The sequence below is a fragment of the Esox lucius genome, chromosome 21 (assembly GCF_011004845.1).
Source record: "Esox lucius isolate fEsoLuc1 chromosome 21, fEsoLuc1.pri, whole genome shotgun sequence".
NCBI classification, from domain to species: Eukaryota; Metazoa; Chordata; class Actinopteri; order Esociformes; family Esocidae; genus Esox; species Esox lucius.
In genome coordinates this window covers 15,509,899-15,534,601 of record NC_047589.1, presented here as the reverse complement: position 1 = coordinate 15,534,601, position 24,703 = coordinate 15,509,899, and the positions used below count along the sequence as shown (strand labels likewise).

General features: G+C 38.4%; 1 protein-coding gene and 1 long non-coding RNA gene across 6 annotated transcripts in view; both read left to right on the top strand.

The window, feature by feature from the left end:
* Nucleotides 1-24,703, top strand: part of LOC117593605 — an 84,720-nt gene that overhangs the window by 47,764 nt on the left and 12,253 nt on the right. The gene's annotated exons all lie outside the window — the stretch shown is intronic.
* LOC109615254 (histone-lysine N-methyltransferase, H3 lysine-36 specific-like) lies at nt 1,750-23,157 on the top strand. 5 transcript variants are annotated; one of them, XM_034289283.1, is made up of 14 exons: nt 1,750-2,270; nt 5,244-5,380; nt 6,147-6,309; nt 6,994-7,183; nt 8,536-8,589; nt 9,670-9,723; nt 10,804-10,857; nt 11,397-11,450; nt 12,287-12,392; nt 13,797-13,855; nt 14,119-16,039; nt 16,600-16,686; nt 18,854-19,054; nt 20,559-23,157. In XM_034289283.1, the coding sequence occupies exons 2-14, from the start codon at nt 5,260-5,262 to the stop codon at nt 20,807-20,809; spliced, it is 3,315 nt and encodes a 1,104-aa protein (XP_034145174.1). In that variant the 5' UTR covers nt 1,750-2,270; nt 5,244-5,259; the 3' UTR covers nt 20,810-23,157. The 5 variants fall into 5 exon arrangements, with proteins under 5 accessions (XP_034145174.1, XP_034145173.1, XP_034145176.1 ...); XM_034289282.1 differs by having other exon boundaries at nt 1,750-3,425; XM_034289285.1 differs by having other exon boundaries at nt 1,750-5,380; nt 18,865-19,054.

The following is a 24,703-nucleotide window of genomic DNA, read 5'->3' as shown; positions in this document are numbered from 1 at the left end:
AATTGGCACTAAGGAGCCTAAAGTGTGCCAAGAAAACATCCCCCACACCATTACACCACCACCACCAGCCTGCACAGTGGTAACAAGGCATGATGGATCCATGTTCTCATTCTGTTTATGCCAAATCCTGACTCTACCATCTGAATGTCTCAACAGAAATTGAGACTCATCAGACCAGGCAACATTCTTCCAGTCTTCAACTGTCCAATTTTGGTGAGCTCGTGCAAATTATAGCCTCTTCTTCCTATTTTTAGTGGTGATGAGTGGTACCCGGTGGGGTCTTCTGCTATTGTAGCCCATCCGCCTCAAGTTTGTGTGTGTTGTGGGTTCACAAATGCCCATTCTACTCTGACCTCTAGCATCAACAAGGCATTTTTTATGTGTATAGGTAGGTAGGTAGGTATGTATGTATATACACTCACCTAAGGATTATTAGGAACACCAATTTCTCATTCATGCAATTATCTAATCAACCAATCACATGGCAGTTGCTTCAATGCATTTAGGGGTGTGGTCCTGGTCAAGACAATCTCCTGAACTCCAAACTGAATGTCAGAATGGGAAAGAAAGGTGATTTAAGCAATTCTGAGCGTGGCATGGTTGTTGGTACCAGACGGGCCGGTCTGAGTATTTCACAATCTGCTCAATTACTGGGATTTTCACGCACAACCATTTCTAGGGTTTACAAAGAATGGTGTGAAAAGGGAAAAACATCCAGTATGCGGCTGTCCTGTGGGCGATAATGCCTTGTTGATACTAGAGGTCAGAGGAGAATGGGCCGACTGATTCAAGCTGATAGAAGAGCAACTTTGACTGAAATAACCACTCGTTACAACCGAGGTATGCAGCAAAGCATTTGTGAAGCCACAACACGCACAATCTTGAGGCGGATGGGCTACAACAGCAGAAGACCCCACCGGGTACCACTCATCTCCACTAAAAATAGGAAAAAGAGGCTGCAATTTGCACAAGCTCACCAAAATTGGACAGTTGAAGACTGGAAGAATGTTGCCTGGTCTGATGAGTCTCAATTTCTGTTGAGACATTCAGATGGTAGAGTCAGAATTTGGCATAAACAGAATGAGAACATGGATCCATCATGCCTTGTTACCACTGTGCAGGCTGGTGGTGGTGGTGTAATGGTGTGGGGGATGTTTTCTTGGCACACTTTAGGCCCCTTAGTGCCAATTGGGCATCGTTTAAATGCCACGACCTACCTGAGCATTGTTTCTGACCATGTCCATCCCATTATGACCACCATGTACCCATCCTCTGATGGCTACTTCCAGCAGGATAATGCACCATCTCACAAAGCTTGAATCATTTCAAATTGGTTTCTTGAACATGACAATGAGTTCACTGTACTGAAATGGCCCCCACAGTCACCAGATCTCAACCCAATAGAGCATCTTTGGGATGTAGTGGAACGGGAGCTTCGTGCCCTGGATGTGCATCCCACAAATCTCCATCAACTGCAAGATGCTATCCTATCAATATGGGCCAACATTTCTAAAGAATGCTTTCAGTACCTTGTTGGATCAATGCCACGTAGAATTAAGGCAGTTCTGAAGGCGAAAGGGGGTAAAACACAGTATTAGTATGGTGTTCCTAATAATCCTTTAGGTGAGTGTATATGTGTATATGTATATGTATGTATAGGTAGGTAGGTATGTATGTATATGAATGTGTGTGTGTGTGTGTGTGTGTGTGTGTGTGTGTGTGTGTGTGTGTGTGTGTGTATAAGTGTGTTCTTGTTTATATGGTATAGGGGGACATTTGACCTGAAATCTCACCAGCACTATGAGGACATTTTGGTTTATGAGGACATTTTCAATGTCCCCATAAGTCGGGCACTGTAGAAGTACTTATTTCATTGTTATTAACTATGTCCTGCTTTTTTAACTCATGTCCTAATATACCATAAAGACCTGGTTTTGTTGTGTATCACACACAGCCCATACTCCCCCTATGTCTGGTTGTTGGTAGTGCAGCTTGATACGATTTTTTTTCATTGGCTCATGGGTTGTATGCATGTCTGATCACCGATTGGCTACTGCTTCTGTCAATAACGGGGACGATCGTTGATTCGCGGTTGCGGCTGTGAGTCACCGCATTCTGGCGGCAAACTATCAACTTTCTATGTCGCGAGCCTATAGCTAGTGAAACCCCGCCAAGTTATGCTGAAGTTTATTTTACCTCAGAAGACATCACCTGAAAGAAACCGCGACGCGAAGAGGACTTTTCTAATGGTTATCTTCACTACTAAATAGGTAAGTAATTTTTCTATTCACACAATTGATCAAATGTATTATTTAGTTTACAATTTTATAGCTAAAATATATAAAATGTGCAGTTTAAACACAAACGTGAACAGGGTAGAGTAATGACTGCTATAGTACTTGTAGCTTGGTAATTATGTACTGTACTTCTCCTGTTCTGTTGTTCAAGCAGGCTAATGGGTTAATACTACTGAGATTAAACTTGCGTTGATGTTATTGTTGGAGTGTCTCGCAGTTTTATAGTCAGTCCTGAGTGTTTTTGTAGTCTGGCTAATTTTTTTTTTTTTTGCATGTGCTTAAAACATTTGTTAATATCGTATTTCTGTCCGAAACGTGAGTTAATTGTTGTCGTCTGCTTGTTAGCGGTAAGTTAAGTAATTGTTTCAAGCTAACGTTAGCGAATGTAATGATGGACATTCAATGGGCTCTGAAGTGCCAGCAGTTTCTTCTCTCAAAATGATTTCGCTTTTAGTGTTGTTTAGAAACTGTATAAAAAGCCAATACATGGCTTTGTGTTTGGCCGTGTTTGAGGAATGACAAGTGTTCCTCTTGTCATGATCTGATAATTTGACTGATGTATCCCTCATTCACCCAAATAGGTGAGTAATAGTAATATAATATGAATATAGTGTATTGTCAAAACACTTGGCCGATGTATTTTGTAATTTTATTTAGGCATAGTGGCTGGGTAAGTTTGACTCTGTGTTAAATAGTGAAGGCCTTTTTAACACATGTTAAAAAGGCATTCAGGCGTTGTTGCTCAACTGCGGGGGTCCTGTGCGGTCTAATAGTAAGAACAAGGGGAACGAGTGGCAAGTACATTGATAGGTCTACCTGTTGTGGCTGAGTAGCCCCATACTAAAGCCACAATTGATATTGAGTTGGAGAACTGTCTTTCATCACTCATAGTTCACTATTACAGTTGGGTTCAAATAACCCTGTATGTTGGGTTGTGATGTAAACGCAGCACATTTGGTCAGATGATTGACTTGGTATTTCATAAGTGAAGAAATATTTAGACTTTGTATTTCACAAGTGAAGAAATATTTATACGGTTAGTAACTGAATGTGGCTGCATATACATGGGGTTGGAATGACAACAACCAGGACAGTTGCTCTGGAGCTGATTTAGAGACCCTTGTTAAGGTATGTTATGCAATACATAAGGTCTTTCACTTGTTTTGTGTTTTCACAAGCTTGTGCAGTTTTTGTTTGAAAGAAATGCTAATAGTTTCATGAATTTGTGAACATCGGGTGCTCTCAATGTCAGTACATCATGAGGGTTTATCTTTTTGCTCGCTTTAAATCTTGCAATTTTTGTTTTATACTATTGTCTGAAATTTAGAAAAATAAAAGGTGTAACATTTTTGTGATGCCTGTCTCATGACACATTGCATTAAAATATGACTAGTTTATATACTAGACCAGTTTCACACTTCTAGTGATTACTAGTTTGGACTATGATTAGCTAAGTAATGTTTTCTATCTGGGCAGTAAGTTTGAGGTCCCAGGTCAACATATTGTTAAAATTGTTTTGAATTTGAAAGCTGGTGATCAGAAGTAGAGAAAAAGAGATGAACCTACCATGGGAGACATCAGATCTTGGCATTACTAAGGATGAAAATGTTACATTTAATGCTTCAATTAGACTAGAATTAAGTAATTTCCATTTAATCTCCACATTTCCCTTTCAAATGGTTATGTATATAGTAAAAATAATTTACTTTGTTTTGTTAAGAAAGGTATTATGATTTTGAGGCTAAAAACTATTATGCATCCAGTACAGTGTAGCGCATGAGTTTAACATGATATAAATAAGCTATAAATCTATTATGAGATTTGCTGTTTAAAGAGGATATTTTGTATCCTTTTTTGCTTGTATGATACTGCTAGGAATGTGAACTTAAGACAGATTTACATAGTTGAATATGTCTGAATGCCTATAAATACGTCTATAAGTCTGAATGTCGGGGTTCTAATATATTTAATGCAGTGTAAGTTTATGGACCTTAAGTTAACTATTGCAATCCCAAAGTATTTGTGTTTATGCAGGCATTTCAGCAAAAGGAAATAAAATAATACATTTGATACGTACATTAATATATTGTAGTAATAGCAACTATTAAATTAAATGTGGGATAACTTAAGGAAGACTTACATTATCATAACCCTTGACAAACATTAGGTGATCTATCCATGACACTGCAATATTGGTGAATAGGTCTTTAATATCAGCGCTCGACAACAGAAAGCATTGTTGTGGTAATGATCATTTGCCTATGGGTGTTATTTTGAGGCACTGTTCAGGCATTAAGTGACTTTGAAAGTCATATCAGTAGCTTCCCTAGGCCTGTTAAATGCATTATCCACCCCTCATAACGCAGCAAGTACAATAACATATACGCGAGCAGATTGGTGCTTTGCATTATGCAATTATGCAGCTAACCAGCATCATACAGTGACTATGGTTAAAATATTTAGCGTCTACGTATTCATCTTTTTGGAGGTTAATCCCGTTGATTGATAACATGAATACGTTTATTCAATATGAAATTAGGGCTCTCACGATTCAAGTAACTCTGATAAACCCAACTTGCATTTTGCGGCAGCACGTCATCAATTCTGCAAGATTAGAATAGGAGGCATGCATACACTGAGGCACAGAATTCTGACAGGATCTTTTTACTTGAGCCATACGAGTTTGCAACATCTTCCGGTCAGAATGGAGAGTGCTGTAACGTTAGCAATTCTGGCTGACTGTCTAGTATGGTGTGTTTTTTATTTTTTTTTATTTGTTAGCCATGTGAGGTTGGGTATTTTGTAAATGTAGTTTAAACGGTGGCAGCCTAAGCATTGTATGTGATGTTGATTGGTCATATCTCTAATATTCTCTTGTTTATATGTTTTGAATGTATATGTTTTTGAATCCATAATTAATGGTAGCATTTGCTTTTCATTGATTAGGAACATATAAACAACAATGAGCCTCAAAGAAAGGAGAGGAGGAAGGGGCAGAAATCCTGAACAAGATGCACTATATTATATTTCCAATTCACTGGACAAAGTTGGTTTTCTAAAGAAGTTCATTAACCCCTTCAAAGGTGAGTTTTACAGTCTTTCATTTTGACTTATGACCATGCTTACTACATCTGAACAAAACACTGAAATGTATAGGGGGCAGAGGTCTCGGTAACACAGGATTCTGCATTAAAATGCAGGGATAAAATTGTGTTCTAAAAACCTGTTTATTGACATTTACATTTCAACAAGAACAGTTTATATTTGGGTAATCTCAAAATAGTTATCTGAAATGTCAAACACGCTCTATTTTTGGCACAGTGAGGTAGGGCTGGGCAATATGGCATTAAAAACATGGCTCTGCTGTGTTTTCTCCTAGACATTTCAGCTTCACTAAAACAGCACTGAAAGTTGATTGGTATTAGCACCCTTTAGCAGGGTGGGATACTGATGAACTGTAAATGGAGATTTCATAGCTGTGTGCTCAATTAAATTCACCTGTAATCAATGGTTGTGGCTGAACTAGCCAAATTCACAAAATCCAGTCCACATGCACTATATAGCCAAAAGTATGTGGACACCTGACCATCACACCTATGTGAGCTTGTTGGACATCCTGTTCCAAAACCATGGGCATTAATATGGAAACACAGCCTTTTTCACAGTATATGCTGGTCATTATGTCCTTGTCCTCGTTCTAATACAAACTGGTGAAGAAATAGGAGCACCGTGCTAACACACATTTTGTTCCAGATCATAACACACCTATGCTAGTCATAGACATCAACAGTAGAGCACAGTAGAATATAGTATATGAATGAATGTTAACTACTTTTTTCTCCTGTGTAGGTCATGGAGTATTCAGCAATAGCTACTTTGGAAAAGGAGACTTCCTGCTGGAATACAGAGGGGACTTTATTACATTTGATGAGAGCAAAAGAAGAAGAATACAATACAGTGATGCCCTTAATGTTTTCATGTTTGACCTAAGTTTCAATGGGAAACTGTGGTGGTAAGTCTGGTTCTGACTTTGTAACATTATGAAAGTCTTAACTTTCTGAAGCAAGAACTACATACCTATAATTTTTGGTACTATTAAAGTGGCATGGGCAATGATTGTCGAAAGCTATAGAGGTAGCCCCATGCCAAACATTGGGGGGGCGTTGCCAAAAAACTATATTATGTAATCAGATTCACCACCCTGGATTATGGAAATCTGCACTGAACTTGGATTGGAACCAAAGCTAGTGTTGTTAAAGAGGCATGTCTGTTCAAAAATGTTTGCACAGTGACATTTTAATTGCCCTGCATATACTGGTAGATTGTTTGGTAGTCATTCAAAGCTCCCATTAATTATTGTCAAAGTAATAATGTTTAATTTGGTTCTCCCCATGGGGGTTCAACCTCCGGAGATTGCAAGAAGGTTTTGCATGTGCATGATTTTAGCAGGGTAGTTATCCAGATGTCTGAATAGGGCGGGCACTGGAGGAGTGACATAATATCTGTAGTTGTATTGGCTGCAAACATAAATTACTTGCATCTAAAATATAGGTTTAAAATGCAGTCTTTTGGTATATTTAATTGTGAACATGACAGCATTTATCACTGGAAAGTGTATATTTGTACAGTGATAATGTAGGCTAATAGAATAGTTGGTTTAGCAAAAAGCCTAAGAAATATTTTTCTATTTGTCTAGTATTGATGCAGCAAACACTGAATCACTTGCCAGATTTGTCAACGATGACCATATCAATCCGAACAGCAAAATGAAAAGGCTAACAGTTGGAGGGAAGCCCCATCTCTGTTTATTTGCAACGTCCGACATAAAACCTGGAGAGGAAATTTCCTATGATTATGGTGACTCGGACTGGCCGTGGCGAAATAAGGTAAATTCTAATGTTCTTTGAAGCATAATCTAAGATACAGTGGCTTGCCAACACTAAGTATACAAAACTCTTGGACATATACATTTTGTGTAACAACCTGGAATGAAAATGTAATTGTAGTCTTTGCCATTAGATTTGCACAACATACAAATTATTCCTTTCAAAACAAGTTGAAAAAAAACAAACTGACAACTCTTTGTTGTATAAACAGACGAGTAAAAAATTTAAGGGAAACACTTCAAGAAATTAGTGGAGGAATATTACGAATTACGATGCATCCATTTAGGTGTACTGTGTGATACAATTACCCGGTGCCCTAACATCTAAATCATTAAATACTTTGGATATTGTCAATGTTCATGTAATCAACCAGGCATGAGGGGTGTGGTATATGCCCAATATACCAAAACTAAGAGCTGTTTTTAGGCACAATGCTTCATGGAATATGTTGGCAATACACCATAAACCTCTGCTGGGCCTTGTTGCTCTACTGAAATAGTTCCCAATGCAATTAGAGAATTAAAGTGATATCATAGCCAATATATATGGGACCGTATACCATGGCTATCAGCCAATAGGTATTCATGATTCCACCTACCTGCTTTGTGAGACTGTATACCATGGGTATGACGTCACATTGCTTTTTACTGCCCTCATTGTGTTTGGTAACCAATTTAATAGAGCATTAATGCATCTCTGGGGTTTGTGAAATATTTCCTGTGTCCTGGCACTCTGTGTTTGATCGTGCCTAAGAACCGCTTTTAGCCGAGGTATATTGGTCATATAACACCCCCCTCCCCCCGATTTATTGCCTCCACGTATCACGGCAGTCGGACAATCAGCATCCAATATACAAACCACCTGGCTTAGACAATTGAAATCTTTGAGTAAGATCTTAAATTGGAAAGGCAATTCAGTAACTTACCCTTGCCAGATGTGCTGACATCAAAATATTTGAGTGCTTCCTATTATTAATATTCTTCATGGTTTTAATGGTGACGTGGATTTGTTTCTCTGTGCTTCTATATGTGGATGCCATGCCTTAAAGGGAACTTTCAAACATAAATGTTCAGTATGAACGGTTTACATGTGTTGAGGAGTGTGTGTGTGTGTATATGATCTTATACTGGTGTACGAGGACAGCATGCCATATGGAGACTGTTTAATTCCACTTTGAACTGTTTTCAATTTTTATGGAGTGTGTGTGTGTTTATGATCTAATACTGGTGTAGGAGGACGTAATGTCTTATGGAGACGTTCTAGTGTTTGTGATTAGTTAAACCGTTTGAGTCTAGTTTGATATTATAATACTATTGGGCTAATGATTTTAAATGTCTTCTTTCTCTTCATAGCAAATCCATGTCCAAGAAATGTCCGTTACTACAGAGACCGAGAACACTGAAGAGGTGCTTTTTTTATTTCATTTCAATCATTAAATATACTGGAACTAGAGCTGTTTATATAATGTAAGACTTTGGATATTGTCAATGTTCATGTAATCAACCAGGCATGAGGGGTGTGGTATATGCCCAATATACCAAAACTAAGAGCTGTTTTTAGGCACAATGCTTCATGGAATATGTTGGCAATACACCATAAACCTTTGCTGGGCCTTGTTGCTCTACTGAAATAGTTCCCAATGCAATTAGAGAATTAAAGTGATATCATAGCCATGGTATACGGTCCCATATATATTGGCTATCAGCCAATAGGTATTCATGATTCCACCTACCTGGTTTGTGAGACTGTATACCATGGGTATGACGTCACATTGCTTTTTACTGCCCTCATTGTGTTTGGTAACCAATTTAATAGAGCATTAATGCATCTCTGGGGTTTGTGAAATATTGCCTGTGTCCTGGCACTCTGTGTTTGATCGTGCCTAAGAACCGCTTTTAGCCGAGGTATATTGGTCATATAACACCCCCCTCCCCCCGATTTATTGCCTCCACGTATCACGGCAGTCGGACAATCAGCATCCAATATACAAACCACCTGGCTTAGACAATTGAAATCTTTGAGTAAGATCTTAAATTGGAAAGGCAATTCAGTAACTTACCCTTGCCAGATGTGCTGACATCAAAATATTTGAGTGCTTCCTATTATTAATATTCTTCATGGTTTTAATGGTGACGTGGATTTGTTTCTCTGTGCTTCTATATGTGGATGCCATGCCTTAAAGGGAACTTTCAAACATAAATGTTCAGTATGAACGGTTTACATGTGTTGAGGAGTGTGTGTGTGTGTATATGATCTTATACTGGTGTACGAGGACAGCATGCCATATGGAGACTGTTTAATTCCACTTTGAACTGTTTTCAATTTTTATGGAGTGTGTGTGTGTTTATGATCTAATACTGGTGTAGGAGGACGTAATGTCTTATGGAGACGTTCTAGTGTTTGTGATTAGTTAAACCGTTTGAGTCTAGTTTGATATTATAATACTATTGGGCTAATGATTTTAAATGTCTTCTTTCTCTTCATAGCAAATCCATGTCCAAGAAATGTCCGTTACTACAGAGACCGAGAACACTGAAGAGGTGCTTTTTTTATTTCATTTCAATCATTAAATATACTGGAACTAGAGCTGTTTATATAATGTAAGACTTTGGATATTGTCAATGTTCATGTAATCAACCAGGCATGAGGGGTGTGGTATATGCCCAATATACCAAAACTAAGAGCTGTTTTTAGGCACAATGCTTCATGGAATATGTTGGCAATACACCATAAACCTCTGCTGGGCCTTGTTGCTCTACTGAAATAGTTCCCAATGCAATTAGAGAATTAAAGTGATATCATAGCCATGGTATACGGTCCCATATATATTGGCTATCAGCCAATAGGTATTCATGATTCCACCTACCTGGTTTGTGAGACTGTATACCATGGGTATGACGTCACATTGCTTTTTACTGCCCTCATTGTGTTTGGTAACCAATTTAATAGAGCATTAATGCATCTCTGGGGTTTGTGAAATATTGCCTGTGTCCTGGCACTCTGTGTTTGATCGTGCCTAAGAACCGCTTTTAGCCGAGGTATATTGGTCATATAACACCCCCCTCCCCCCGATTTATTGCCTCCACGTATCACGGCAGTCGGACAATCAGCATCCAATATACAAACCACCTGGCTTAGACAATTGAAATCTTTGAGTAAGATCTTAAATTGGAAAGGCAATTCAGTAACTTACCCTTGCCAGATGTGCTGACATCAAAATATTTGAGTGCTTCCTATTATTAATATTCTTCATGGTTTTAATGGTGACGTGGATTTGTTTCTCTGTGCTTCTATATGTGGATGCCATGCCTTAAAGGGAACTTTCAAACATAAATGTTCAGTATGAACGGTTTACATGTGTTGAGGAGTGTGTGTGTGTGTATATGATCTTATACTGGTGTACGAGGACAGCATGCCATATGGAGACTGTTTAATTCCACTTTGAACTGTTTTCAATTTTTATGGAGTGTGTGTGTGTTTATGATCTAATACTGGTGTAGGAGGACGTAATGTCTTATGGAGACGTTCTAGTGTTTGTGATTAGTTAAACCGTTTGAGTCTAGTTTGATATTATAATACTATTGGGCTAATGATTTTAAATGTCTTCTTTCTCTTCATAGCAAATCCATGTCCAAGAAATGTCCGTTACTACAGAGACCGAGAACACTGAAGAGGTGCTTTTTTTATTTCATTTCAATCATTAAATATACTGGAACTAGAGCTGTTTATATAATGTAAGACTTTGGATATTGTCAATGTTCATGTAATCAACCAGGCATGAGGGGTGTGGTATATGCCCAATATACCAAAACTAAGAGCTGTTTTTAGGCACAATGCTTCATGGAATATGTTGGCAATACACCATAAACCTCTGCTGGGCCTTGTTGCTCTACTGAAATAGTTCCCAATGCAATTAGAGAATTAAAGTGATATCATAGCCATGGTATACGGTCCCATATATATTGGCTATCAGCCAATAGGTATTCATGATTCCACCTACCTGGTTTGTGAGACTGTATACCATGGGTATGACGTCACATTGCTTTTTACTGCCCTCATTGTGTTTGGTAACCAATTTAATAGAGCATTAATGCATCTCTGGGGTTTGTGAAATATTGCCTGTGTTAAACCGTTTAGTTAAACCGTTTGAGTCTAGTTTGATATTATAATACTATTGGGCTAATGATTTTAAATGTCTTCTTTCTCTTCATAGCAAATCCATGTCCAAGAAATGTCCGTTACTACAGAGACCGAGAACACTGAAGAGGTGCTTTTTTATTTCATTTCAATCATTAAATATACTGGAACTAGAGCTGTTTATATAATGTAAGACTTTGGATATTGTCAATGTTCTTGTAATCAACCATGCATGATGGTTGTGGTATATGCCCAATGTACAGTGGGGAGAAAGTATTTGATACACTGCCGATTGTGCAGGTTGTCCTGCTTACAAAGCATGTAGAGGTCTGTCATTTTTATCATAGGTACACTTCAACAAAAATCCAGAAAATCACATTGTAAGATTTTTAATTAATTAATTTGCATTTTATTGCATGACATAAGTATTTGATCACCTACCAACCAGTAAGAATTCCGTCTCTCACAGGCATGTTCGTTTTTCTTTAAGAAGCCCTCCTGTTCTCCACTCATTACCTGTATTTACTGCACCTATTTGAACTTGTTACCTGTATAAACGACACCTATCCACACACTCAATCAAACAAACAGACTCCAACCTGTATGGAGGAGTGGGACAAAATCCCTGCTGCAGTGTGTGCAAACCTGGTCAAGAACTACAGAAACAGGTTTCTGTACCAAATATTAGGTTCTGCTTTTCTGATGTATCAAATACTTATGTCATGCAATAAAATGCAAATCTATTACTTAAATTATACAATGTGATTTTCTGGATTTTTGTTTTAGATTTCGTCACTCACAGTTGAAGAGTACCTATGATAAAAATGACAGACCTCTACATGGTTTGTAAGTGGGGAAAACCTGCAAAATCGTCAGTGTATCAAATACTTGTTCTCCCCAGTGTAATTGGAATAGAACAGTAATGTACTGTTTGTTAATGGCAATTCTCTTAATTTTTTTTTCCAGTGTCAGCATATTCTTGTACATGCTGTTGCATCCTCTTTGGACAAATGCAATGTCTGCAGTGGTGGCACAATGTCATCACTCAGGTGGTCTGGAATGCAATGTAAAGGTGTGTCTTTTCTTGCCCCGATCTTCATACTGTATGATAAAAACTGTCCACAACAAAAACAATTCTTAAACATCGAGACTGCTAGTACCAGTTGATTTTGGAGATGGGTTTGATATATTTATTTGTTTTTATAATCAAGCCAATATTTCAATTGGCTTCTGATTTATTTAAATGGAGAAACAAAGGTAGCCGGTTTCCAGACCTCAATGGGCACAGACTTGCCCAACATGAGTTTTTTTTTTCATTTGCATTTAATATGCCATGTTTACGTTTGTTATATTAGTCTTTCAAAATTTGCAGAGATTAACATGGGTATAAAATTTTAGCAATAGGGATTCAGCGGGCTATAGACAAAATGTTCATGCGTTTTGGCCAATCAAGCTGTAATGCTTACATTAAAGCCATTCCATCTTGAAATAGCATAAACACTGTAGACTATTTTAGTTAGCCTTATTTGCATCTTGTATATTAACCCTAAAACAATCAAATTCAAGCTGTAGATACCAAACCAATTTTTTTTCATGTGTTTAGGGTATCCCTGCTTCAAATAGTTTATTGCTTAATTGACATGTCACTAAATAAAAATAGAATATTTAAGATTTGTCTTAGTTTTTAACAAAGCTATGCACAATTTACCATAGAATGAGCATCATTGCCGAGCTACAAGGTTCTGTACCCGGCGTTTGGAGTTACAAGCTAGCTCTCACTCGATTAGAGACACGTAACATGCGTGTCTGTTCACACACTTGTCTTATATCATGGCCCACGACATCTACGCAGTAATCATTAAGTCAAATATAAAGAAAAAAAATTTAAAATATACATAAAAATGTAGATTAGCAGCAATTCCAAAGAGTATAGACGAGGGGAATATGGAAAATCTGAAATAAATATTTAATACTATAAATATAAGTGTAATACAGTTGTGCTCATATGTTTGCATCCCCTGGCAGAAATACACAGTATTAAGAACTAAGGGTATGCAGACTGTTGAACAGGGTTCAGTAAAAAAATGTACGTGCCTGCTCATGTTTACAAATGGAACATATATTACCAATTCTCCAAGGGTATGCAAACTTTTGAGCAAAACTGTAGTTCCTATGAATGGTACATTAAAATATGTTAATGTGATTGAATGTTTATCAGAGCATTTAAAGTGATCATTATGATCATCGATCAAGACCCTGTTTTCTTGTGGGCTCCAACATTGTATTGTTTTATTATCCATGACAGAATGCTACGTTTTCTTTCATATATATGCATTATTTAACAATACTTAGCATAAGAGTATTTAATTAAATAATCTACTAAAGCACTGCGTCACAATGGTGACTTTTTAATACTTTTTATTAGTTTATTTTCATGTGCAAGGGTTATAACATTGACTACTTGTGTTTTTTTTAGGGTGCTCTCTTGTATGGCACAAAAGCTGTTTATTAAAAGTGCAACCTCATCTTTATAGGGTAAGTTCACCTACATGTTTTTGCTGTTAACATAGTATTGAGGACTAGGATAAACAAAAAAATCTCATTGCATTTATTAGCGATGCATTGATCTTAGTTTCAATACCAATTCAGAGTATTGAACTTACATTTTTTGATACAACCGGGTCCTAATCCAATACCAGCTGTATTCACGCCCTGTTTGTAGATGTGCTTATTTTATGCGACAATTATATATATTGTTATGGCTAATGAGACTACTAATACAACTTTTATTTTTTTAGGAATGTGAAAGCGAGGACTATTCGTCAGAAGAGCAATATGTACCCGACAGCCAATCGGACTCTGATCAAGACTCTGATCGAGACTCTGAACGAGACTCTGAACGAGACTCCGAAGAGTTGAATAGACTATCCAATACATACAAAGTCAAGCCTATAGTTCAAAGAATCATCCCATCCAACTCCAACATGGAAGTAGAGCATCTCAATTTGTCATCCAGCTTAGGCGGGACAACAGAAGAGGAGAATGTTTCCTCCACACCATCTTTCACAAAGAAGAACTACTGTTTTGTCTGTAGGAAACCCCAATCTAAGATATCTAGACATTTTCAAAAACATGAGAAACAAGAAGCTGAAATTGCACTTGCTTTTTCACTCCCCAAAAACTCCAAACAACGAAAAAGTTTGCTGGACAAACTTAGAAATAGAGGGAATCATATGCACAATGAGGAGGTCTGTAACAAGAAGAGTGGAGCACTGAAGGTCAATAGAAGACCAAAGGTCAAACAGGCTAGTCAAAGTTACATGCATTGCCTCTACTGTAAAGGCATGTTTGTCCGCAAAGAGCTCTGGAGGCATGTACGCCGATGCCCTTCAAAAACAAAGACAGCCACTGAAGCTACTGGAAGAATGAAAGTATTAGGGCTGGCCAGTCTAGTGGATGCACCCTACAGTCAACATATTTCCCAAGATGTTTGGAAGATCTTAAGCAAAATGAATCAGGATGAAGTGGCATCTGTTGTGCGAAGTGACATATCAATACTACAACTTGCACAGTCTTTATATAATAAACACGGAAAAAACCCCAAAAGATCTGAGTACATACGGCAAAAGCTTCGGGAAATGGGAAGACTTTTGTTGTATCTGCGTGAAAATTCAACAATTTACAGCCTTGAAGATGCCATTAAGCCTGTGAATTTTTATAAAGTTGCCGAGGCAGTCAAAACAGTTGCTGGTTTCGATGAAGAAACATTTTCTTATCAAACACCAAGCCTTTCTTTGAAACTTGGACACTCACTGGTTAAGATATCGGATATAATACACTGTAGGGCCCTTATGTCGGAAGATAGCCCCCTGGAAAAATCTACTGAGGCCTTTAAAGCACTATATACCGCTAAATGGGCTGAACTTGTGTCAAGCACAGCACTCCGTACCCTATATAAGGCCAAATTCAACAAACCATCCACACTACCATTCACAGAAGATGTGGTACTTTTCAGCCAGCATCTGGAGAAGACTAGAGAGCAAGCTTTTCTATCCCTAACTAATGAATCATCACTACATGACTATGTCAAACTGACCAAAGTAGCCCTTTCACAGCTAATCGTCTTTAACAGACGGCGTGCTGGTGAGGTGTCTAACCTTCTTTTAAAATCTTTCCAGGATAGAGATCAGAGTAGGCTGCATTCAGATGTTGCTGTGGGCCTATCTAAATTTGAGGAAAGTCTTTGCAAGACTTTTAGTAGAGTTGAAATGGAAGGGAAAAGAGGGCGAAAAGTTGCAATACTGCTTACTCCCAAAATGGTTGATACCTTAACACTTTTGGTTGGAAGAAGGGAAGAGTGTGGAGTTACAAAAGATAATCCTTACTTATTTGCAAGACCCAAATGTGAGAGCCCATTTCGGGGAGACGACAGCATCAGGTGTTTTGCAAGTGAATGTGGTGCGAAGAACCCACAGCATCTGCGGTCCACAGCATTACGCAAACATGTGGCTACACTGTCACAAATCCTGAACTTAAAGAACAACGAGCTGGATAACTTGGCCAACTTTTTAGGTCATGACATCAGAGTTCATAGAGAGTTTTACAGACTTCCAGAAGCAACTACACAAATGGCAAAATTGTCAAAGCTCCTTTTGGCTATGGAGAAAGGGTGCCTTCCAAATCTGAAGGGAAAGTCGTTGGATGACATTGAAATTGAAGGTCAGAGTGCTTATTTGTATATTCTCTAATATCAGAGTACAATTTTTTGTCTAGTAATGTTTACATTAACCTTTGCTGTTGCAGGTATGTCTAAACCCCATCAAATATTTACTGAAAAAGCTTTGGGATTCTGTCTTAATGTTATTCATAGTCAAAAAAACACACACATACTTAGCTGTTTTAAGTGCATAGATTAAAATGTTTTTTTTCAGTGGCATATGCCACAGTCAGTTACTGCAGGGACTTGCCTCCCTACCTTTGTGGCTTTGCGGTGAAGGGACTCTGCAACACCTTTTCTACATCTTTATGGCACTCACCCCTTACCAAGATCTATTTATGGAATCCTCAAGTGGCCACTGTCACTTTAGGTCTGACCGACCAATTCTGTAGATACTTGCTTGTTATGCAGTCTTAGCATATTGTGCCAAAAAAAGGTTTACAAGTCTCTTCTGCATGGCTTCTTCAGGCTAGAGTTGCATGTTAGTGATTGTGCAAGCTGACACTGTACAGATAGTTCATGACAGTAACAGCCTGGTCATGATTTGTTTTTGCGATTTTAGACCTACTTGATGTGAGTGACGAAGACGGTTCTACCACTGAGTCAGATAATGAAGATTCTGCAGACATATCTGCTCCTGTGATGAAAGGTAATGTTATTCACCAAAGTGAACCATACTTTACAGCTGAGCGTTTGAATCAGTTTTCACAAAATCCAGAATTGTGGAAAGTCAATAATGGCAAAAGTTATGAAGGGCATTTTATCTGACAGGAATCTTTCACCCAAAATGGTAGAAGGAAAATAATAATAAGGAACACTAAGAAACAATAGGACTTTAGTGCCTTTGCTTGCTGAAGCCTTGAAAAGAAAAACATGACTAAAGTTACATCTGCATTTAGATCTATTGGATATAAGTGTCTGTAGGGCTCTAATGATATGGGGGGCATTTTCCTGGCATGGTTTTGGTTCATTTCTCCACTTAGGTTAGGGTCACTGAAATCATTACTAAGTTATTCTGAATGATCACCTTTATCCTAGAGTAAAACATTTTGATCTTGATGGGAGTAGTCACTTCTAGAATGACAAATCCCCCATCCACAGAGCACAAGTAGTCACTGAATGGTTTCCGTATGAAAATGCTGTGAATCATATCTTATAACTAGGGTTGAGTATTGTTTGAATTTGAATGATTCTGATTCCTTGTTTCGATTCCGGTTCCTAACGATTCTTATTCTTTTAAGAGGCAGGGTCAAAAAAGGGGTACACTTTCCTTAAGAGAGTTTTATTTTTGAAAACCTCATGAAAACACATTTACACATGAGTGTATGATGCTGCAGGAACTTAAACATGTTACCGTGCTCTCACTGAGGGGCTAACCTGGTGCAGAATAGCAAATAAACAATAAGAAACAGCTTTTAATACCCAGTCCAGATTAGCAGCAGGTACAGTATAAAATCAGAAACAGTTCTTGTTTAGGAAAATGATCATATCTGCCTTCTCAGGCAGGATGCGTGAGCGTTCTGGACAGATAGTATCTCCTGCTGTGGAGAAAACAAGTTCGCTGGTTGTAGAAGAAGCTTGAACACATAAATAGGAGAAAGCGAGATTTGAATTATACTTTAAGAGTTTACCAACACAATATTTTTCCTCTGTTGACCTCTTACCCAAATTTACTACACCGGGACTCTTTATGGACAAAATTAACAGAACTGCTCACCCCTGAACACCCGACGCTAAGTATCATTAAAATGCCTTATCATTGTAATTATTGTAGCTACAACACAGAGGAGAATAATCGTTCGGAGGGGAATGATCGGCAGGCATGTTCTACCGGTGGCCTTGAAAAACTAAAAACTTTAGTCATCGGCGATTCCATTACCCGCAGTATTAGACTAAAGAATCAGCCGACGATCTTACACTGTTTACCGGGGGGCAGAGCCACCGACGTAGCCGCAAAACTGGCAAGTATAGAGTGAGGAGATAGTTATTCACGTTGGAACCAACGACGTTAGGATGAAACAGTCAGAGGTTACGAAGTTCTGTTTAGAAAAGCGAAACCACACTTTGGTGGACGCTTCTTCGTTGGTGTTCAGCGGTTTCTTCTTCCGGTCGGTGGACTGTGAATCGAAACTAGGAATCGAAATTTGAACTTTTGAACGATACCGGGAAAATCGCAAAGCTAGTCCCGGTTCCAATCAATACTCGATACCCAAGCCTACTTATAACCTTCGCTTCCAGATTTCGACCCAAATGAACATCTATGGGAGAATTCCGGCCGACATGTTAGACCAGTGTTTCTCAACCCAGCTCATGGAGGCACCCCTCCCTGCATGTTTTTGATCTTTCCATGCTCTATTATACCTGATTCAAATGATCAGCTCATTTTCACGTCCTTGATTAGACTACATCAGGTCTGTTAGGGCAGGAAGGAATCTAAAACATGCAGGGCTGGGTGCCTCCAAGAGCAGGGTTGAGATACACTGTAGTTAGACAGTGCCTTCCACCACCATCATCAAATCTCAAAATGAAGGAATATGTTTTGGAAGAATACCTCCAGTAGACCTCCAGAGACTAATCGAATCTATGCCAAGACATTGAAGCTGTTCTGGGGACTTGTGGTGGCCCAAAACCTAATGGAAACACTAGTGGGTTTTCCTTAAACACCTGTTAGTGTATTTCAAAAGCTGCAGTGCCATGATCATATTAGTGCTCATCATGGTAAAGAGTAGTAATCTATATTGACAATTATTGAACACATGTTGGTATTGAAAGTGCTCAACTTTTTCCTTTAACCTTCCTTTTCCCTTGATTTTCAGAAATTGAACAGCTTCACAGCGAAGCTGCAGGCGTAACCAGTGTACCAGATTTTTGCAATTTTATTGGGCCGGGTCAACATCCATGTGGTGTACCAGACAATCCCTCGCACCATCCAGACTCCAAACGTGCCGAGGCAAATGTTCATCACAATCGGAAGCAGCGACACGGCCATCAAGCAGAACAAACTTCTCCAAAACTTGGTACTTTCCTTTTTGGGTGAAATTATAGATACATGTGTATCTATGAGTACATTCTGTAGCAGCATGTTTGGATGACCAATGTAAGCTTATGAAGATTGATAGGGCTAGTATTCCTCAAAAGGCGTTTGGAAAGTCAGTGATCTGTTTTAGGCTGTTGCTCTATTCCTTCATGATGTTCCAATATTCCAGGATGCTAATTTCTCTATACTAAACCAATTCAAGATTGGTTTTATGAACACTAGAATGTGAAACGCCTTCAATGGCCTCTCAATCACCAGATCTGAACATTATTGAACCTTTATTGGAAGTTGTGGATTTGAGTGTGATATAGATTTCCAACTAATTTCTTAAAAAATAGGAGGCTAGTGAAAGGTGGCATAAGTACAGCACAAATCAAACACGTCTCCCATCCTCTCTCTGTTGTCCTTTGTATATCAATTTCCCAACTATTCAAATTGATCAGGCTCTTGGCTGAGTAGATCTTGGCCATACAAACTTTGCTGGCTACAACCTTCAGTAGCTGCGTCATGGGAAGCCTAAAATGAAACTGTTTACTGTTATATTGCGAGTATTTCTGTCATAGGATTTCTTCAGGATAGACAAATACTTCTCTGGCAACACAATTCTCTCGTCTTTTCACTTGATGAAAAAGTATGTTATCGTCACCTATATTAAAACAGTAGTTATTGTATCAATGTCATTCACGAATTGGCTAAAACGGCCAATGGCAAAAGCCATACAGTTCATAGATGCTATTTGTGGTAGAGGTAAACTAAATAAGAAATAAATCAATTTACCACAATGTTTAATGGCGTCTAGCGACATAACTTGCTAATAAGCTTTTAAAACAGCTAGAGGCAAACGTCATACAGTTCATAGATTCTATTTGGAGGCAAACTTAATAAGAAACAATACTCAGTTTAACACAATGATTAATGGTGTCTAACAAAGTATTAAAAGTCGGCGTGATGTTAATGCGTGACAAAATGATATAATGTCAAGAGGCTATACTGATACCCAGTAAATGTACTGCACTGTGGCGTAGTGGTTAACGACACAGCCTTTCACATGGGCTTGCCTGGTTTTTTGTTTTTGACAGTTTTTATCTGAGCAGTCATAGGAAGAAAAAAACAATTTGCCCTCATGGCTACATGGCTTGGACTAAGGACTGAGCTTAACCCCTGATTACTTTCAAACATGCAATTCAGTTTGCTTCAGTAGTAGGTGTTCTTTGGATGGTGTCCAAATATAACACTTAGCATTTTGGCCCCTGGTAAAAAGCCAATATACTGTGTGGTTTTGTCAGTTTGTTATGCCTAAGCTAATTTAGGATTGCTATTATCTAGCCAAGCTGTTTCAGTTTCATACATTTTCGAAATACTCAATTATTTCTACACTTAAGATACTCTGTTATAACCAAATATTTTGGTAGTATTGACTATAACCTAATATTTTGGTGTTATTGCTTAGAAATTCTATGTTGCTCATAATGTTTTTCTTACAGATGTTTCCAAACCCAGAAAAATCATGAGAAGAATAGCATGGAACAAAACAGAAATACAAGCTGTGATGAAGCACTTTGGCAACCACATCATCCAAGGAAAAACAGCAACAATGCTGGAGTGCAAACAATGCAAAGATGCAGAAGAACCTTTTCTAAAAATGAGGTCCCCTCAAAACATACGAGACTTTGTAAGAAACAAAGGACTGACATTCAGAAGGCAAAATGAAAAAGCGATCAATACACAAATGTAAAGATTATCATTCAGTACATAATTTGTTAAACATTTTATACGGTCAAATCAAAAAAGCAACTTTTGTGACTATAACACATTGAAAAAGTATGATTATATATCAGCATCTCAAAAGACAATGGGTTATGCACTTGCTTTGGAATCTGCTGTGTAGTGAATTAATGAGTGGCGATAGACCCTAATCTACATTTGGTTACAGTATAGCCTACATTTAAAATGTATTAAATTATGAGGGGGAAAAAAATCGAACTTGCTCGCAATACCCCATAATAAAAACAAAACGGGTTTAATTTTTTTTTGCACGTTTATAAGAAACTGAAATATGACAGGGCTTGACGATAATTCAATCAATACTGTTATCGTTTTTTAAATAATTATATTATTGGGTTATATCGCCCACCCCTAATATGAAATATACACTATTATTCTCATCCCTTAATGGAAGAGGGGTGTGAGCCTAGGGTCTTTTTGGGTATGACGCTACAAGCTTGGCACACCTGTATTTGGGTAGTTTCTCCTATTCTTCTCTGCTGATCCTCTTAAGCTCTGTCAGGTTGGATGCAAAACAATGCTGCATAGCCATTTTCAGGTCTCCAGAGATGTTCAATCGGGTTCAAGTCCAGGTTCTGGCTGGGCCACTCAAGGACATTCACTGACTTGTACCAAAGCCTCTCCTGCATCGTCTTGGCTGTGTGCTTAGGGTCATTGTCCTGTTGGATTGTCAACCTTCTCCACAGTCTAAGATTCTGTTCACTCTGGAACAGGTTTTCATCCAGGATCTCTCTGTACTTCTCTGTCTTTATCTTTCCCTCAATCCTGGCTAGTCTCCCAGTCCCTGCTGCTGAGAAACATCCCCATAACCTGTTGCTGCTCCAACCTTGTTTCACTGTAGGGATGCATTGGCCAGATGTGCGGTGCCTGGTTTCCTGTAGTCTGCATCATTGAAGGTCTCGAAGAACAGTGGTCTCCATCATTCTAAAATGTTTCCATTTTGGAAAAATTGAACTCCTTTGGGCTTAATGTCAAGCGTCATGTCTGCAGACAACCAGGCACTGGTCATACGGCCAATGCATCCCTATGGTGAAGCAAGGTGTTTTTCAGCAGTAGGGACAGAGTGACTAGTCCGGTTTAAGGGAAAGATGAACAGAGAAAGGTACAGAGAGATCCTGGATGAAAACTTGCTCCAGAACGCTCAGGATCTCAGACTCAGGTGAAGGTTGACCTTCCCACAAGACAACCACCCTAAGCACATAGCCAAGACAACACAAGTGGCTATGGGACCGGTCTGTGAATGTACTTGAGTGGCTTAGCCATAGGCCGGACTTGAACCCGATCAAACATCTATAGAGAGACCTGAAAATGGCTGTGCAGTGACATTCCCCATGCACCCTGACAGGGGTTATGAGTATCTACAGAGAAGAGTGAGTGAAACCCCAAAAATACAGATATGCCAGGCTTGTAGGGTCACACACAAGAAAACTTGAGGCAGTAATTGCTATGAAAGTAATTTTTTTAACACATTTTTTAGAATAAGGGTCTGAATACTTTTAAAATACTTTTCTACAATAACCTTTAATTGCTTAGCATTTGTTTGCATTAATTTTAAAATGAAATGTTATGACTAGTCTTTTTAACGGTGTGCTATAAATGTAGATATTTGTTACGTTTTAAATTTAATAATTCAACTTTTTACCAAAAAAGTAGCCCATGCACTTGCACATTACAGACCAAATGGTGGCACATCCATGTTCAAGGTGTGGCCTACGTTTTAATTTAATAGTTTTTATGTCCACCTTGTTTTTGTTGATCCATTTTAATTGTTAAGTTGTCGTTTGTTTTTGCAAATGGGTTTCATAATTATTCACCTATTTGTTTGCTGAAATTGTACTTGTCAAATGTGGCAATATTCTTAATATTTATATAATATTCATGCTTAAAAACCAACAAATGAGTTACAAACTTGTGACTGAAAGAGTTGGCCATAATTCCTGTGATTTGAGACCAGTAAACAACTACAGGATGCATTTGTTGTAGTCTTTATACACTGCTTTGCTAAAGTATCCATATCCCTCAAGTTTGAAGTGATACCATCCCTAATAGGCTGTAAGCAGATAAAATATTAGCGGCATTAGATGTGCAGAGCAGTTCTGTTTTGCAGAAGGAAATATTCACTACAGGTGGATCAGTTTGTGAGCTGCAGCGGGCTGTCTCCACTCCTGAACCGATGGTAGACATTTGATTGTTTGATGTGTGTCATCCTTGTAGCTAATCATCAGCATTCTAGTTCTATTCTTTGCATGGTTAAGACGAGCTGATTTCTGTAATTAAAATCAGACGCATTAAGTTGAATAGTAGAAGTGTAGTGTGCCTGTATTTGCTTTAAATTAAGTCAGCCTGAATTTGTCGTCTCGCTAAACATTGCCCTTTATATAGTGCCTCCATCAGCCAGGTTATTCTGACCGGTCACTCTTTTAGTCAGTAAAAATGAAGACACCATGCCTTAGGGAGACCGTTCAAACATTCAATTTCTGTATGAATTGTTTTCATATTTTATGGAGTGTTTGTGTTTATGGTGGTGTAGGAGGACGTTATGCCTTATGGAGACTTTCAAGCATTCGTGATTAGTTGAAAATGTTGAGTCTAGTTTGATAGTAAATATTTGGGACGCTGGGTAAAAAAATACAGAATGCAATAATGTGCAGATCATGTATCCCTGTTTTGAATTATATGATACAATGACAACATATCAAATGTTGGAATATTGTTTTTGGAAAACTATATGCCCATTTGAATTTGATGCTAGGAACACAAAAAAAGTTGGGATGGGGCATGTTTACCATTGTGTTGTATCACCACTTCTTTTAGAAATACTCTGTAAGCGTTTGGGAACTGAGGAGACCAATTGCTATAGTTTTGAAAGTTAAATGTTTTCCTATTCTTGATATAGGGTTGCAGCTTCTCCATGGTTTCCTTTGTCATATTTGTCATTTCATAATGAGCCAATAGTTTTCAATGGATGACAGGTCTGGACTGCAGGCAGGCCTGTTTATTTATACCTGGCACTTTTACCGCAGAGCCATGCTTTTGTAATTAGGGCTGTGACGATCACCACAACTCAGCGGTCATGTGATGACTACCGCGGGCTTTAGCTCATAACTGCATTATCGCAAATATATGTATTTTTTTGCTTGTGGAAGTTGCTAGAGTGCATATACAGGTGCTGGTCATAAAATTAGAATATCATCAAAAAATGTATTTATTTCAGTAATTCCATTCAGAATGTGAAACTTGCATAATGTATACATTCATTCCACACAGACTGATATATTTCTAGTGTTTATTTCTTTTAATTGTGATGATTATAACTGACAACTAATGAAAACCCCAAATTCAGTATCTCAGAAAATTTAAATATTGTGAAAAGGTTCAATATCGAAGACACCTGGTGCTACACTCTAATCAGCTAATTAACTCAAAACACCTGCAAAGGCCTTTAAATGGTCTCTCAGTCTACTTCTATAGGCAACACAATCATGGGTAGACTGCTGACTTGACAGCTGTCCAAAAGATGACCATTAACACCTTGTACAAGGAGAGCAAGACACAAAAGGTCATTGCTAAAGAGGCTGGCTGTTCACAGAGCTCTGTGTCCAAGCACATTAATAGAGAGGTGAAGGGAAGGAAAAGATGTGGTAGGAAAAAAAAGTGTACAAGCAATAGGGATAACCGCACCCTGGAGAGGATTGTGAAACAAAACCCATTCAAAAATGTGGGGGAGATTCACAAAGAGTGGACTGCAGCTGGGGTCAGTGCTTCAAGAACCACCACGCACAGACGTATGCAAGACATGGGTTTCAGCTGTCGCATTCCTTGTGTCAAGCCACTCTTGAACAAG

Coding starts and splice junctions, on each gene's coding strand:
- LOC109615254 (XM_034289283.1), top strand. CDS start 5,260: ATGAGCCTCAAAGAAAGGAGAGGAGGAAGGGGCAGAAATCCTGAACAA. Junction 7,184..8,535: donor ACTGGCCGTGGCGAAATAAG/GTAAATTCTAAT, acceptor TTCTCTTCATAG/CAAATCCATGTCCAAGAAAT. Junction 11,451..12,286: donor AGACCGAGAACACTGAAGAG/GTGCTTTTTTAT, acceptor TTTTTTTTCCAG/TGTCAGCATATTCTTGTACA.